The 17,781-nt window shown below is 34.4% G+C and overlaps 2 protein-coding genes and 1 non-coding gene across 6 annotated transcripts; 2 read left to right on the forward strand and 1 right to left on the reverse strand.

The window, feature by feature from the left end:
- Positions 1 to 919: 919 nt before the first annotated feature.
- Positions 920 to 4,178, reverse strand: LOC105172622 (root phototropism protein 3). Its single transcript, XM_011094141.3, has 4 exons — positions 3,760 to 4,178; positions 3,577 to 3,646; positions 2,106 to 3,446; positions 920 to 1,665 (listed from the first exon to the last, which is right to left on the reverse strand). The coding sequence occupies exons 1-4, from the start codon at positions 3,870 to 3,872 to the stop codon at positions 1,117 to 1,119; spliced, it is 2,073 nt and encodes a 690-aa protein (XP_011092443.1). The 5' UTR covers positions 3,873 to 4,178; the 3' UTR covers positions 920 to 1,116.
- A 4,882-nt stretch (positions 4,179 to 9,060) lies between these two features.
- Positions 9,061 to 9,144, forward strand: TRNAL-CAA (transfer RNA leucine (anticodon CAA)). Its single transcript has one exon. It is a non-coding gene; the product is annotated as a tRNA-Leu (tRNA).
- Positions 9,145 to 11,333: 2,189 nt separating this feature from the next.
- On the forward strand, positions 11,334 to 17,684 carry LOC105172621 (serine/threonine-protein kinase PEPKR2). Of its 4 annotated transcripts, none has more exons than XM_011094138.3 (5): positions 11,334 to 11,787; positions 11,914 to 12,001; positions 12,104 to 12,861; positions 13,785 to 14,081; positions 16,902 to 17,684. In XM_011094138.3, the coding sequence occupies exons 3-5, from the start codon at positions 12,111 to 12,113 to the stop codon at positions 17,264 to 17,266; spliced, it is 1,413 nt and encodes a 470-aa protein (XP_011092440.1). In that variant the 5' UTR covers positions 11,334 to 11,787; positions 11,914 to 12,001; positions 12,104 to 12,110; the 3' UTR covers positions 17,267 to 17,684. The 4 variants fall into 4 exon arrangements, with proteins under 4 accessions (XP_011092440.1, XP_011092439.1, XP_088742155.1 ...); XM_011094137.3 differs by having other exon boundaries at positions 11,921 to 12,001; XM_088886029.1 differs by having other exon boundaries at positions 11,914 to 12,861.
- Positions 17,685 to 17,781: the final 97 nt, after the last annotated feature.

Below are 17,781 nucleotides of genomic sequence, written 5' to 3' on the forward strand. Positions count from 1 at the left end.
GATCTCCCTTTTCTTCATAGGACAAAATAAAAGCGCTACAAACAAAGAGAAAAGTTATGGTCCAATTCACAGTATCCGTGATAATACATAGTGTTATTTTATACTGAGATATTATCGAGTGATACGAAAGGAATATATTAAAAGAATACTCAAATTTTAATAAAACAATAAATAATTAAGAAGAATATAAATAATAGGAATTACAGGATATGGCCTGCTCATTTACTTCTTGTTCGAAATCTATTTGTTTTATCGTCGTTCACTGAAAATATTTTATTTCTTTACGTATCCGGTTCTGCAATATAATCAAATATAAAACAACATTATTTTTTGGGAAGTATAAGATAAAGGGATAATTACACTATCAACTCCTGAAATTTGATGTAATTATATGTAGGTTTCCAAACTAAAGGAATTTACATGTAATTACACCGAATTTTAGAAAAGAAAGGTGTAATTATCCCTGAAATAAAATTTCAATAAAGGGCAGTGATCTTCACCATTTTCTTATCCTTCTGAATGAATCCAGATAATCAGAAACACTCTTTCAAGAAGCTATATATCAAGGGTCCATGATGTGCTACACTGGGCGCATATTGCACCATGTGTTTCATCTCACGCCACACACCCCTGTAACAGGTATGCAGCAAATATCAATGCACTGCAGACATCGAATGCAGCATGTAATACACCACACCGGGGCTATGATCCCTGACAGCTTAAAAGTTTCTTTGATATCCATTGCTTTTTTCTGTCTTATTGCAGCACAAATGATTTTCCGAGTAATGTCTTATGTTTTTGTTAATGTTTTATAATGTCCCTTACCGACATGATCTGAAGTGGGATGGCTCGTCATGCTTGTTTGTTTTCTATTTAAGTATTGTTCGATTAGTCATTTTGCAACCACATAAAACATATGTACGATTGAACTATGACATGATTACTACGTAAGTAACCATCTCTGGATACAAATGTTTGTAATAAGACAATGCTACTTTCTGAAGTAAATTGTAAAAACTAATTTACCGGAAGAAGATCTTATGTAAACGTGCATTTCTCAAATGACATAAAGCACGACTTATCTGTTGGTATCTTTGTTCACGACTTGCTGATGTTTCAAGAAATCGAATTTCTCCACCTTCTAGTAGTCTTTCTAGTATGTTGACTGTGATCCGCATTCTGTTCCTGGGACCCAACAATGTTGTTCTCTGTCATCTTAGTCAGCTTGCTCAGCTTTTTCCACCCAGAGGTCCATGCTGACGTTTGTTTCGGCTTGCTCGCCTTATCAACCTGTCTCTGTAGTGTTTCCATCTCGTTTTGGAGTTCTAGGTACATTGCCTTTATGCTCTCAAGTTCAAACTTTAGAGTGTTGATATCTTTCTTTGCTGCCGCCCATCCCTCTTGGAATGATTGAGGAGTTCCTTCGAGTAGTGTTCTCCTGTTTGATACCATGGGCTGGTAATGGGATTCACCGGCTTCTTTCAGGGCGCTGTTGGCTAATGCATTGCTTATTTTTACCTGTTCTGAGAAGAGGACCTGCACCACGATTCTGAGTGGGAGTCTTTCATTTTGGGCAGCGTGCATGCATGCATCAATCGAGAGTTTCTGGCAATCCATCACACGGCAGAGCCTCTTTCTTTCATGCTCCGTGAGCGTTGGATGGGCCTGTTCAGTTGAGGCGCAAGCAAGAAAAACTTAACTAGAGATAGCTTCTCGGAACATAAACTAGATTTGTGGGATGAAACAAAGAGTAAACGTGCATACGTTTGAAAGTGTAGTTCTATTATGATCTTGACCGACTAAATACTATTGTACATCCTAATTATAGAATTTGCATGCAGAGACTGTTTCAGTTTTTATATCAGCATAACTGTCGTGCGTCTTGTCGCTAGTTATATGGGTGAATTTGATAGTAATCCACTAAGATATCATGCAATAATCAAACTATGTAAATGACATATATGGTGCATTACAATATCTTGCCCCATGATGTCTTATTCTTTCTGTATCTCATGAAGCAGGTCCAGAATCCAGTAGGAACAAATTTAAGTTTGATGACACGAGTATCACCTCAATCCAGCATAATCAGACACTACACTTATTACCTTAAGATAGGAATCAACTGCTCTGTACAATCCGTCGTCACAAGTTCTAGCTGATTCCGGCAAGGCCTCTGCCAAGACCTGAAATTTTGTCAACGAGAGGTTTTTGTCCCTCGCTACCTCTGTAAGATAACTGTCGACGAGTCTCGCCACTCTCATCTGGGCATTTGAATGAGTCGCCCTTTGAAATCCATCATACACTTTAGTATCATAAGATGACTGCCTGGGACTCGAATTTTCTGGCTGTTCCTGAACCAGGAAATGCTCCAAAAGCCTCTGTACGAGATCAACATCATACATGGTATCGTTTTTGTTGTAAGATGGTATCAGAAGATCCGCCAATGTTGCCTGTTCAAACTGCATCCCTACCCGTTTTTCCAGCTCGGTAACTAAAGCAGGTGCCACATTCAACATGTTTGCCATTCTTAGCAGCCGTAGAAGGAAGCTGCAAGAAACGCTGTCTCTCTGTGGGGGGATTATACTTATCAGGCTTTCAATAATCATCCTCTGATCTTTAGCCTGAACCGTGGGTAATTCCTCTTTACTTCCTGTGACAATCATGTGAAGTCCCCCTTTCCAGCTACTGCCACTGCCACTGCTGCTAATACTAATTTTACTTCCCTCGTCAAGAGGCCCCACCGACCCTGATCCCGACCCCGACCCCGACCCTGATCCTGGTCCCGATCCAGATCCCTCTTTGATTAGACCAGTGAGCCACTTACTCGCATAATGCATTATTGCAGCTCCAATTAGTTCATATCTCATCCCCTTCACCTTAATGGCAGTAATAACTCGTACAAAATGATCGATCCTAAGAATGGAAGCATCTTCAAACCACCAATCTGGAGGAACTTGGGAGTTCCTACTCGGGCTAGATTCTTTCATTTCACTCCTTTTTGGGCTGGATATCGAGCTTGGGGCCTTTCCCGTGTATTGCCATCTTATCCCCTTCGGGTTCGCACAAGCTTTCCAAGCAATAGACTCGCTACATCGTCTAACAATTTGGAGATTTTCGGCCCACGGTGAGAGGTTCTCACAGCTTTTCAACACTACTATGGAATCTCTCCATGAGGACAACACAACATAGCTGAGAAAAGCCTCTGTCTTGAATATAAGATTGCCCTCTTCTAAATCCTCAGTCATCTCCAAATACTCCGCCGCACATCTTAGGCCTGAGATGTTAGTTGCTGTCAAATCAACAGCAATCCCATAGCAGAACTTTGCTGCCAGTTCAAAAGCCTCAGGCCCTCCTGGAATGTCGTCTAGAGCTATCTTATTCAAGTTCACGTCCCGCGATTCGTAAACAATTCTGTTCACCTTCCCACTTCGAGAAAGAAGAGGATACTACAAAGGTAAACAAGATTCTTGATCAGTCTTGTTGGCATTATCACAAACACATATCTTTTGTTCTTTCTAACAATGTTTTCTACACTGGAAAACTGTAATGTCCAAAATGAGTGAAGACTTCAACTACCTTGTGTAAATGGAAACTGACATCTCCAATCCGGACTAAAAGATCACACGGAACATCAGTTGAAACATACCTATTTTCAAACAAGAATCATAAAACAACTCCAAAAACAAGAAAGAGTTTCTACATTATCTGTTGCTACACAGAAACAAAACCTCAAATTTTCTATACCATCATAACACATACCAAGACTGCCCTCTTCGCTCAAAACCATCTGTCTGAACTCCGGGCTTGCTCGTTGAAAGAGCTCCATTGCCATAACCTCGTCCTCCTGCCGATTCTGTTTCAGAATCCCACATGGTGAAAGAAACCAGACAAGAAGAAAACAATCAAACTAGAAGAACGCAAGAAAAGTAGAGTTAGCCCAGAAGGAAGTCAGAGGAAATGAGCCAGTGTTTTCAATCAACTGACGCAGAAGCTGAGATGATGAGTTAGTAGAAAGAATCCCACATGGGGATATTTGGAATTGTCTCAGATTGTCGGCTCTCCCCGCGGACTCTCAATCCCTCCAACAAAGCTGTGAAGTCATGGGCAGAGCAGACTAAACACTGTTTTTGGAGCTTTTCAGTAATGCCTTTTTTCTTTGACCATGAACTGCAACACTCCAATTTCCATATATATCTTCCCTTTTAAGGTAACTTTGAGGTTTTTCTTTTCTTCCCCCACTCTCTTCAAATAAATATATAATTACATTTACACTATTGTATAGTTTACTTACATAAATTCTTTATACTTTTTGCATAATTATAAAAAAGAATAATTATACTCTCTTCCAGTGTAATTACATGTAAACCTTCTGTTGTTTGAAAAATTATATTTAGCACCCTAAGGTTAGTTTTCGCTTAACAAATAAGTCCATTCGTTAGTCAAAATTCATCGAATTCACTAATACTAATAAAAAAAAGTAAAAAAATCTATATTTACGTCCAATTGGTTTATTACTAACTTATAACAAGTTAAATAAATCTTTTTATGACTAAATTATCCTTACACGACTTCACGAACTAATACATGTGAGAAGGTCTATTTTCATTGTTATAAGGGTAGTTTAGTTAGAAAAAATTATTTGACCTGCATTAGATCAGTTTTGAATCAATTAATGGTAAATATCTACTTTCATTTAGTTTTTTGTTAATATCAACAAATCATTTAAAATAAAATACTTATATAATTTTTATTATTCAATTTTTGCCAAAGAAAACTACAAAATAATGAGTTAATATAAGTATTAGATTTATTAAAAAAAAAAACACTCATTCTTAAAATTAGATGTTGCCAGTATTTTACTCTAATAAATATTTCTCTTATTTTCATTTAATAATTCAAGACTCAGTTTCAATAATTGGTTGGGTGGGTGAGATGAAATATTTTTGAAATTAGATAGATGAGTTGTGATCATAGACTTATCACCTGTCCCAGAACATTCCCTCTTGTAACAAGTGGAGATGCTGAGAGTTAAGAGCAGTAGGTGTGCTACATTAATGCAGAGAACTGCAGATTGATGTTTCCAAATCTTGGAAATGTATGGTTGGTATTGGGGGGAGGACCACTTTTTACTAAGTAAATTCCACTTTATGTTCTTTTTATATAGTAAATTATAAATTATTGAAGAGTTTGAACGTTTTCGATCGTGTAGAGCTTATCGTTTTATGTGAGTGTATTATAAAATGACGAAGACGGACCTATAATACTTAATCTAGTGAAGATCGTACTTGATTTACTAATACGTTGGTGGGTTGTGGCTGGTGATCGAGGTAGGCGGTGTGTGTTTCGACGAGTTTTGACAAAATGGACATTTCCTAACGGTTCGATTCCCTTTGTTGAGGGTAACCACAACAAAATTCATTGTGGCATAATCATTTAAAAAAAAAAAGAAGAAGAAGGGTAAATTACAATCACCTCCTACGAAATTTGACATAATTATAAATACTTTTTTGTTGTTTGAAAAATTATATATACTTCTCTGATTATAGCGTTTGTCTAACAATGAGCCTATTTCATCAGGTTTTTATTCATTTTTTATGGTAAATTGTCTAAAGTGTCCTTTTGAATTATGATTATAATTTTATTTACTTTTTAGAATCTTATAAAATATTTTTATGGATTAATATTTTCAACGGATTATTTATTTACCACCCTAATCAGCATTTTTTTAAAAAGGGTAAAGTAGCAAACATTAGCTCACCGTCTAAGGACTATATAATTATTTTCAATTTGATGGGGGTATTTATAATTTTTCGAATAATAAGGGGGTATTCGTAATTATGTAATCTTATAAGAGGTAGATATAATTCTGCCAAAAAAAAGAAAGAAAAGAAAAACAGACTGTGTGCATGGTTTCTAAACTTATTTCTATTATAAAAAGTTATATTAAAATATTGCAGTTATTGCTATATGAAATTTCTTGACATTTATGCCTTAGGGAGGATTTCACAAAATTATGTGGAGAAAATGAATTTTTTAAAAAGTCTAGGGTTCTTGAATTGTCTTCCATACCCCAAAAGCTTCTTCACTATCAAAATCCTATTAGGGGATATTAAGCATTTATTATCACTACCTTCCCAATGCTTTAATAGTTAAATCATTAATTTTTCATTTGAATTATGAATGACAAATGGGCGAGTTGGGTCGGGTCTAAAACGGATTGGCTCCAAAATGAATAAAATTAACGGGTTCAAAATGGGTTGAATTGTAAATAGATTAGGTCGGATTAGTATAAATTATTTTATTAATTTGAATTCTGAAGGTTTCGAAATTTTCACATAATGAAACGAAAAAAGATAATATCTGAACTATAAAAAAATAAGTAGCTACTATTTATAATGTAATATGACTAAACTTACATCATAAGTCATTTCTGAATAATGATCAAGTATATTAAGATTCATTCGCTAAATTATAAAGTAAAACATTCTACTAAGTATCTAAAAAATACTGTATTTATCGAAATAATTCATAAACTTTTTAATGCTCGTCTTGAATGAAAATTGAGCCGTGCAATCAAATTCTCTATATTTATTGAGAGATAATTTTCATCTTCAAAATCACAAGCTGTAATATTAAAAAAAATCACATAAAAGTATAAGTAAATGACTAAATAATTTGAAATAATAAAAATAATAAATATATGTGAGTGTGTGAACCAAAATACCTTTGTGGACTATAAGTTATAATAATATTATTTTTCAGAATTTATTTTATAGACAAAGTGAATAATTTTCTATAATTTTTCATTAACGTTGTTCATTTTTTTTTTTTTTTACAACAAGTGCAAGGTTGATAATTTCATACATCCATCTAAAAATTATATAATTTCATCAAATATTATGAGGTATTAATAATTTTTTAAATAATAAAAAAATATTCATAATTATATTAAATATCACGAGAGTTCATTTTAATTTATCCTAATTTATTAATATTATTATTATTATAGAATAATTAAAAGATATGAGAAAAGAGCAAATTAAGAAGTGTGAAGCATAGAGATAAGATGGGGCAGGCCCCAGCTGTGATAGGTCCACATGAACTTTAATTAGTGTTGTATATTCCTTCCTCTATTGGTATCATCTTTCTCATCCCCTCTCTACTCTTACTAGAAAATGAAATTTACACTGACCCCATCTACTATTGCCTTAATTATACTTTGACCTTCAACTCCTGACACCGATGGCCAACACGAGCTCCGTGCAAACAACGTCCATCGAGCCTCTTTTACTTGTTTGCCCCCCCTTCATAAATGACCCGATCTGGATGCCATGAGAGGTCGTCGTTGTTGTCGTTTGCTCCTTGCGATACTAAAATGTCTCATCGGTGGTGGATGACGGCTTGCTAGCTTGCGCATGCTTCAGTGTACTTGCTGCTGTTTGTTTCTTACCGGGTTTAAATGCATTGCGAAAGGTCATAAAAGCTTTTTTTATGCAAGATCTGGTATTTGAATTTTAGACACGTGTGTTTGAATGGTTATTTTTCTTATGAATAAGTTTGAAATTATGAGTTTGAGTCTTAATAAATATGTGAGTATTTTTCTTTTTTTTTTGTGTGTGCGTATTTGTCTCTATTTATATTAACATATTGTAATTTATTATTGTTCGTAGTAATGTATTGATTGAATCGATGTAATTTGTTATTGTTTTTAGTTATACTAATGTATTGGTTGAATTAATGTGTTATTTATAATTCATAATAATAATAAATTTTCTTCTCCTTTTTTAGAATTAGATTGTGTTTTTGGGTGATAAATTTAAACTTACGAATTTTATATTCGTAATAGGAAATTTTTTTAATTTGTTCGAATAATTTTATTCTACGAAAAATTTCAAATACTCAAATTTTTATTTTGAACTGTAAATGTAAAAATAATTTTAAAATAAAAGTTGAAAGTAAAGTTCTTTTAAATTGATAGTTTTAATTATATGTAAATTATGATATATTGTAATAAATACACCCTGGTATACTGAGATTATTATTTGTCAACTATATTCTCGTGTGACAGGTTCATTACACCACGGATCTCTATCTGAGCCGGATTACCAATATTACAGCCCAAGCTAAACATGGGCTTTGGTTCTTGACTGGGCCTCCGAAACGGCATTTCCAAGTCTTTGAAAAAGTACTTTCCGCTTGATAGTTTTTAAAAAATACTTTTGAGTTATTTGAGATGTCAGCTTTTACTTATCGAATTATTATAAAAATTACTTTAGTTAGAAGCACCCTAATATGCTTTTAATTGTTTTGGATTTTTAGTATTCAATATTTGAATAATATAAATGATAAATATTTATAAAAAAAATTAAATATGAGATATAGTAATTGAAATAAAATTATTTTTCTTAGAAAATTAATTATTATTAAAAAAAAAAGATAAGTACAAATATTAATAAATAAAAGTAGTATCTTTTTAACACAAAAGAACAAGTTGGTCTTTGATCATTAAACTTGGTTGATAAGTGTTTTTTTCCCCAAATACACTAAAACCTCTATAAATTAATAACCTTGAGACCATAAAATTTTATTAATTTAGAGATATATTAATTTATCGATAAATTAATATTTTATTAATTAAAAGAGGGACTTTTAAATTCAGCAAATTTAGTACAAATGTATTAGAAATAAATGAATTCTCATATATGTTTCATTGATTATATTCATGCATCAATCAATTCTTTGTAACTAATTAAATATATTAATGTATAATATCAATTCATTGTATACAATTAACTATTATATTTATAAATGCATGTATCAATTCATTGAAATTACTTATATATACATGTTTACATTATATGCTCGAAACATATTTTACAAGATAATGAGATTTTTCTTGTTTTTTTGGTTAATTCTTTTAAAAATAAAGTTAGCCAAACACCCACTAAATCTTATTATTTAGATTAGTTAAAACTGAAAATAACAATAAGAACACACTCATTTTATATATTTTCTTGTAAGGAATAGTTATAATTTCTTTTACGAGTCCTGGCATCAAGAGTCAGGATGGCCGAGTGGTCTAAGGCGCCAGACTCAAGTTCTGGTCTTCGTAAGAGGGCGTGGGTTCAAATCCCACTTCTGACATTTCACTTGTTTAGTGTTTTAAAGAGAATTTACAGACTCAGGCGGCTCCCTTTAATAAATGCGCCTTCTCTTTTACAGAACTGTTCACCTAAAGTCGCGAAATGACTGTTTCACGCCTTTGTTTTCTTTATTTTCTTGAGATATCAACGAGAATTGGAGGTCGTTTAATTCCAGCTTTAATAGTGCAGAAAACATTAACTGAGCTAAGATTTAATGACTTGTTTGAAATTTGTCGATTACAACTTGTTGAATTTGATTTTTTAATTGGAAAAGTTTAATCTCAACGCTATTTTTCTTCTTGAAATTTATTGGATAAAATCGATTTTGAAAATTAGTCACATTCATTGAGTAAAAATATATATATATATATATATATATATCAGATTCAATGAAACAATAATTATTTAATCTCCTAAATATGTAAAGAAGTAAATGTCAAGACCTGAATTGCATATCGACAACTCAACACTAGTTATACCTCTCAGTCTACAATACTGACATCAGTTAGTTCACCATCGTCATCCGAATATTCCATGGGGTCCTCTTCAGAATCCTCCTTCTGTTCGTCTGGTATCATCTCAGCTAGTTAGTCTATGTGTGTTCTATGATGTCATCCATTTGATAACGAAGTTGTTGATTTTCATGTTGAAGTTGTTCTATTTCAGCTTCATGTTTTCCCTTATGAGCTTCTATCTCCCATTGGAGAATTGAGTTCTTGCCATTAACTCGTCGACCCTCTTTTCGATCCAGTGATGGTAGTAGGTTTGTCCGAATAAATCGTTCTGTAATTCCTCCATCTCATAAAGTCTGTCTCGCAATTGTTGTTGTAATTCGATAATGAGACTTGTGAAATGTTCATCAGGATTTGAAGATAGTGGACGGTTGGGCATGACTGGCGACGACATCACAATCAAATAATGTCACATTTAATCGAATCGCAGTAGAATTGTTTGCCTTTAAGAAATTAAACTCCCCGTATTATCATTTTTAATTTTATCCCTAATTTATCATTTTTACGTAATAATTTTGTACTTATAAGAAAAAACGTAATGACATTAACCTCGCTCCATCTATAAATATTTACATCTATTTCTTTACAAGAACAAAAATATAAGTGAGAATGCTAAATGAGAAACGGAATTGATAATTTATATAATGGTTTATGCTAACATCAGTCTTTTTTGTTCAAAGCCTAATTGAAAGAGGGTAAAGTGTAAATAGAGAATTTCAAAAAGAATATAAGTATAAATTAAAATTATTTTTTAAAAAAAGTATAATTTTATATTTTTAAAAAGAAGTCTAATTGTAATTTAAAAAAAAAAAAAGGCTAAAAACGATTGAGATAAAATGATGTATGAAATGTATCGTAAATCCAAAAAAACGTATGTAAGTATTATGGGGACAAAAATGCGAATCGCGACATGCTCAAACAATAGACTTTGCTTTACACATAAGGTTGGTTAAATTTGATAGTCGATGCTTTGTTTTATTTTTTATTTTTTTTAATCATATTTAAAATTTGAAAGTGATTTTTGAAAATTGGGTTAAATTTGTGGTAAATGATGCTGAAAGTTCTGCTTGTACTTATCATTTTGAACTCTAGTTGAGAACAGACTCAACAAAAATTAAATATTGAAATACTAATAAAAAATAAATACTGAGAACAAAAGGATAAGTACGAGCAGAACTTGATAAGTACAAGCAAAACTTTCAATAAATGATCCGTATCGATTTTAATAATTTCGTTTCAATAGATGAATTTTATTTTATTTTTTTTTTTATTAAAAGTCATTTGGAATTGTTTTATCAATTTTCTTTAGAACAAATTATTTTATCTAGATATTATTGCAGTGAAATATCAAATTTGTATGGTTGATATTAATTCAATTAAGTAAATTTCTGGGTAAATTACAATGGACTCTCGTTAGATTTGTTGTAATTATAATATATATTTTTATTGTTTGAAAAATTTCGGATACCCTCGTAAAATTATAAATATTTTAATGAAATATTCTCTTCTGTAAGGCGTATTTGTAACTTAGGGTATATTAATATTTTTTATAATTAATATAAATTTTGAAAAAGTTGTTTATGAATTTTGAAGGAAAATCATAAGAATAATAGAATTCTATCCCACGTGAAATTCTTGAAAGTGAAACTGTTTGGTGAACCAACTAAAGGTAAAATCAGATCTGCACCGTTGATAGGGGTTGGCAAGGCGCATCCCCACCGCGATCTGAGTAGATTCGCGGGAAAACAGCGTAACGGACAGATTATTGGAAGTCACGTGCGTACGGAGGACAGTGGGAAGTGGGAACTCTATAGTAGAGCAGGAAGACGTCTTGGGACCAATTTCAACTTTCCCCCTCCTCACTCAATTCTCTCTCTCTCTCTCTAAATCTCCTGATTAATGCAAGAATCCGGGATATATGTGGGTTCTCTATGTTTTAGTCTAACGGATATTTTCTTTGTATAGTTTCAAGATTCCTTGGTGTGGAGGGATAAGGGTTTACTTGAGATTTGGCTGCAGTGATTTTACAAATTGAAGACGAGTTGAGGAGAAAGTTTACGAGTGGAACTTGTTTGACTGTTTTCTTGAATGGCTCGGAGGAAAAGATTCAAGAAAACCTCGTGCATGTCAAGGTACGAAATCTTGGCACTTTTTTAGTCCTTTTCCGGAATAAAATTGTTCTGATGTTGTTTATTTTGAGTCCCGGATGGTGGATTTAGTGAGTTTTACTGGGTTTTGATGTGAACTCGTTTCCCAAGATTACAGGATTTTACCAAACTATGAGTTTCTCTTGCGTTGGCGTTGATATGATCTTCGTGGCAGGCTGTGTTTGCTGATTGTTATTGGGTAAGAAATAGGTGAATGAGATATTTTCTTGGAATATTCAGCGAAAAGGGATCCCAAATTTGAGGTTAATTTTGATTATCTCCGATTTCTCAAATCTTGTAGATTCTTAATGGACTGTTTGAGTAAGAAGAGGAAGGGGGTCGAGATCTCCCCCGCGTGTAATAAGAGTATTGAGGAACAAACTCGATTGGCGACAGTTTGGTCGCATTTCTCACTGGAAGATTTTTCAAGAAGGAAAAAGAAATGCAAGGAAGTAGTAGTTTCAAATATTGTTGAGTCGCATAGAAGTGTTGTTAATGGTGTTGCCACTGCCCCAGCATGTGGGACTGGTTGCTTGGAATTTCGAGGAAGAGGTCTTAAGAGGAAAATTGGTTGTATTGATGTAGCCACTCAATTAGGTAGGAAGAAGAAGATTGAGCAGGAGTATGAGTTGGCTAAAATTATAGGACAAGGGAAGTTTGGGTCAGTGGCGTTATGTCGTAGCAAGGCAACCGGGGAGGAGTTTGCATGTAAGACTTTGCGGAAAGGGGAGGAGATTGTGCACCGGGAAGTGGAGATAATGCAGCACCTCTCTGGGCATCCAGGTGTTGTCACACTGAAGTCAGTATATGAGGATGCTGAATCTTTCTATCTGGTGATGGAGCTGTGCTCTGGGGGTCGATTACTTGATCAGATGGCTAGAGAAGGTCTAAACTCTGAGCAGAAGGCTGCTAACATAATTAAGGAACTGATGCTAGCTGTTCGATATTGCCATGAGATGGGTGTTGTCCACCGGGACATAAAGCCGGAGAATATCCTCCTCACCACCTCTGGACAAATGAAGCTGGCAGACTTCGGATTAGCTGTGAGAATTTTGGATGGTAATACAACATATCCACTTTGTTATATCTATTAAATCCAATCTCGGATGGTCTATCTTCATATTTTTTATTGAGTGCCACTTTTCATCCTCTCTATGTTCATCTGATTATTATCTCAGTTAATCTCACCTACCTCCTGCCGTCCTGTCTGGAGAAAAACTTAAGATGATAATTCAAAATCAGTTCAATGGGTTAAAGAAATGAAAGTATGATTTCATTTTTGTTGATTTCTCAAAATTAAACATATCATTCTGCAGCCATCTTTTCGTTTCAGCATCTGTTTTTCTTGCTTAGTCCAATTGTTCATTCTACTGAGTTCTGTGACCCGATAGCCAGCAGAGTTTGTGGACATTCTCCTAGTAAATTGATGACCAGAGATTTACTTCTATTTTGGTTGTTGTTGCCTTTTCCTTTTGCTGGTGTTGCTGATGAGGATTGAATATATTCATCATTGTGAAGTTTTTCTTTGAGTGTGATGGGCAGAGAGAATCAAATTGCAGTCAGGGCGAGTGTTACTCAACCTGGAGACTAATATTACAGCACACAGTAGTCTGTTCAAATAAACTTGTGCTAACTTGGCAATTTGAAATACAGCTGGGCAATTGAAAAAGTGTGGCTACAACTTAAACATTTGAAGGCACATTGTTGACTTTTAAAATAATGCCTGATTTATTTCAAAATTTGCAGAGCTAATACAGAGCTTTTGCCTTGTTTGACTGAGTTGATACTCATCAGGTGGGCTCATAACTTGTCCTGGAGAAACCTGCTAACTTATTTCTGCTTGTTAGAGTGTTTTAATAGTTTGACATTTTGAGCGTTTGAACATGTTGGAGAAATAGTCCTGCAATATGACTTGAATCATTGAACTGATTGAATCTTTTCTAAGGTATCAAGACTCATATGTCAGTTTCTTTTTGCTGCAGGTCAGAGCCTTAATGGTGTTGTTGGAAGTCCTGCTTATGTTGCTCCTGAGGTTTTGCTAGGTAATTACTCAGAGAAAGTGGATATTTGGAGTGCTGGTGTCCTTCTCCATGCACTTTTGGTAGGTGTGCTACCATTTCAAGGTGACTCTTTGGAAACTGTGTTTGAGGCTATCAAGAAAGAAAAACTGGATTTTACGGGTGGTGTCTGGGGTGCTATATCACAGCCTGCCCGTGATCTGCTCTCAAAAATGCTAACAAGAAGTGTCTCAACGAGGCTTACTGCAAATGAGGTTTTAAGTAAGTTATTTGTTTCTACAACTTTTTTCATTTATTTCTTGCTTTAGTAATGCCTTGATGGGTAGCTGGATTCCTTGATAGCATCTGCATAAAATTCAAATTTCTTGTTTTTGAGCTATGATGTTCGGTTAAATTTGCTGTGTGCCTTAGTATACTTGGGCTATTATGTTTTCATAACTGAAAATTTGAAGAAATGATCTAGGAATCTGTACAAGCATTGCATGAACCTATAATTTTTCTATTAATGGGCGATGATACTGCATCTCTGCATAGTACTATCGATTTGCAGCAGCCACATAGCCAGTACCGGCTGTTGATTACTATGACTAGGTTGATATATGTCATTTCTGGATTATTATAATTTATTGATATATAGTAGGTTTCTAACTAGTAGAATTCAAAATTTGGGTCATTAGGACTTAGAAACTAATTAGTGGTCAAAAGATAAAATAAGAATATCAGCTTATCCAGAAAGCTTCAGGGATTTGATTCTAACCAAGGGCAAGAGCAAGTTGAGAAAAGAGAAAGAGAAAATGAGAAAAAAGGGGGAGAATGGAATCAATTGCATGTCAAAGAGATGATGATGAATTTTGAGACTTTGTCATGATTGAGCGGAGGTTGGTGATTGGTCTTATTTTGATTAATAGTCGTTAAGCTATTTGATCACATCAAGTTTAGCATGAAGGACTGAATTTAGATGTTTTAACATGGACACCTCTATGATAACTAGCATAAATGGCTTCGTCAAATGGACTGCCAGTAAAATTGCATTACCTATCTAATTTACAAACACTTTAATTATCCCATCTCCAAGCTCATTTTGAAAGGAGAAGGGGAGAAAATAAGATAGGGATAATTACATTGCTCTCTTGGTTTTGTATAATATTACATTTAGTACGCCTGGCGTTTGTTTCTGTCTTAACAAATAGATTCTTATGTTAGTCAAAATTTACCGAATTTGTTGATATTAACAAAAAAAGTTGAATAAAAATTCATATTTACCCCTTGTTAAAATTCTTTATTTTTTCAAGAAAAATTAAGACAATTGTTTATAAATATCTGATAAGTTATTATTATGGTAACAATATAATTTATTTTATAAATATATGTATTAAAATAGGAATTAAGTATTTTAAATAAATTAAGTATACTTATAAATATTATTTAGGATGAATTCAAGGTGAGTCCAGGATAAGACCTAAGGATCGCCCTGGACCCAATTGGGTCCATAAAAATTGAAAGCCTGTTCCGAAACAAAACCGAAGCCTGCTCCATTTGAAATGGGTCTGGGTATGGCCACGGTCGATACACTTGCCATCCTTTAAGGGGCATGCACACTGACAGCGGTAAATCAAGGAGACCAGCGAAGGAGAATGTGCTGGCACATGGCAGCAAAGGACGCAAACCAGTGCTGGCAGTTGTGGTGCGGAAGAGCACAAGTTGGATGTCTGCGCACAAAAGGAAGGCCACCAGCATGAGCAGAGAGGCATCAGAATGGGGTGGTGAGGGTAGAGTGTGGCTAGGAGAGGGCAAGTTGCTGGAAGGGGTGGGTGTAGTTAGGTGGATGGGTGCTGGTGGCTGCATGGTTCTGGGTTAAGGTTTTCAGGCTGCCTTTCCTTTACCATGTGGAATAGGATGAAACTAAAGGCTTGAAAATTTAGTCCCAAATATATTATGTTGAGATAGGAAAAATACAAATATGGTAATCTAGCTACCAAAAAGTATATATTGCATCAGAAAAATATTAAAAATCTTCCATAATTAACTTTTTCATCCACGAGAGAGATTGAATTTTTTAAATGGAATGCTTTTGTTACATAGAGAAGAGAGATAATGTTGATCATTAAGCTTTCAAATGGGCCTACATTTGTCTTATGCCCTCTTTGTGGATACTTTCAACAATATATATGTTGGCCATTGAACAAGATGACTGTTGGAATTTTGTTTCTGCACCAAGTATATCTATTAGCTAACATCCTGTGTCGCAGCTTGCAGGCTATTCTGGGGTCATAGCATTGACTGAGTTAACTAAAAGAATCACTTCCATTTTTGATGAATGCCTAGCGATTGTTTCCTTGAAATTATTCTGTATCTTGATATTAGATTTGCATGTACTACTGCAGTATATATGGAACTACGCATGACCAGCGTACAGGTTCGGGAATTATGTATTGAATATGCAGCTCATAGCTTGCTAATTCCTTTTCAGATAGTTAATCAACTTTGGATGCTAAGTTCAATCAAAAGTTTTATTCGAGTCTTTGGAGTTTAGTTTCATAACTTGTTAGAGACTTAAGAGTGTATTCCCTTTCAATGATTAATTTGTGAGATTTTTGGAATTTGATTGTCTATACTCACTGATAATGCACTTTTTATATTTAAATAGTCATGGGATTATAGATGCTCTGTTCCCTCGAAAAAGTCAGTTTAAATATCATGCTTCCACTAAGTTTTGAAGCGAGACATAATATATGATTTAATATTTGAGGCCTTTGCGTCATTGTGGTGTGCCGCGATGGTGCAGCTGTTTTGCATCTGAGATTTGGATATTACAGTGGTATTCGAGCTTAGGTTTGAGTTTTCACAGGACTGAGGCTAAGACCTTTATCGAATTTTTAGCTTTTGATAAGAATCTGGCATGGTGAAGATTGCTGAACTTTGATTTCATAACGTGGATACTGTGTTCAATAATGAAAAGAAAGGATTCAGATTTGTGTTTCAGAACATTCTTTTCTTGTTTCATCATGTCCAATTATTCACGACAACTTTAGACCATTCATATGACTGAGCTAATTCTGTTCTGTTTATTTACTTCTCCAGCACATCCATGGATTTATTTCCACACCGAGCCAACATTAAAGACGCTAACTCTTGAACCAAAGAAAAACCATGTGAGATTGACTCCAAGGCAGCTGAATTGCATTCATGGACAAGAGTCGGAGAGAAAAAGGTTAGTAGTACCCAGTAACAGTCTCAGTGACGACTCTACCACAATTTTTGCTTCTGGTCATTCCAGTGAATCACCTGAGGGAGAAGACAGTGGTTTGGTCGATGTACTAGCTGCAGCTATTTCACGTGTTCGTATATCTGAACCAAAAAGAAGCAGAATTTGCAGTCCGTCGATGCCAATCCAGCAGGAATGTTCATCTAACTTGAAGACTACCAACCTCTGTACAGCATTTTAATCATACTGCACTTAACCTGCTGATGCATCTCAGAGTTTTAAATATAGCTGGGATATGAAAAGAATATTTATGCTAAGCCAAGTCTAACAAGAGACTGCCTGCTGGTTGAAGAAATCAAAAGCATGATGAACTAACTTCTCGTGTACATAAAGTGCTTACGTGTTAACACTATCATCAATAACAAGGTTTGTCTGGTAAACCCAAGCTGGCGTGTTTAATGAATATCTCTATCTAGCTCTTACATAGTGAAGTTCTTGTAAATAAACCACGTTTATTGTTGGTGTACTTATTCAAGCATCTGATGACTGTATATGGGACTCTAGCTGCCTCTCATTAAAGTGCATCAACTAGATGTTCAAGGTTAATGGTGGTTAAAAAGTCGAATAGATTCTGAGTTCATAATACTTTCTTCTTGTTTCCTTATGTGTAAAGTAAGAAGTAGAGCTGGATTAATTGTTAAGTGATTGCTTGTAATAAGTGCAAAGGTATAGGCATAGGCCATGCACCTTCTACTT

This window comes from Sesamum indicum, linkage group LG10 (assembly GCF_026168435.1).
Source record: "Sesamum indicum cultivar Baizhima isolate 11 linkage group LG10, ASM2616843v1, whole genome shotgun sequence".
In the NCBI taxonomy this organism is placed as follows: Eukaryota; Viridiplantae; Streptophyta; class Magnoliopsida; order Lamiales; family Pedaliaceae; genus Sesamum; species Sesamum indicum.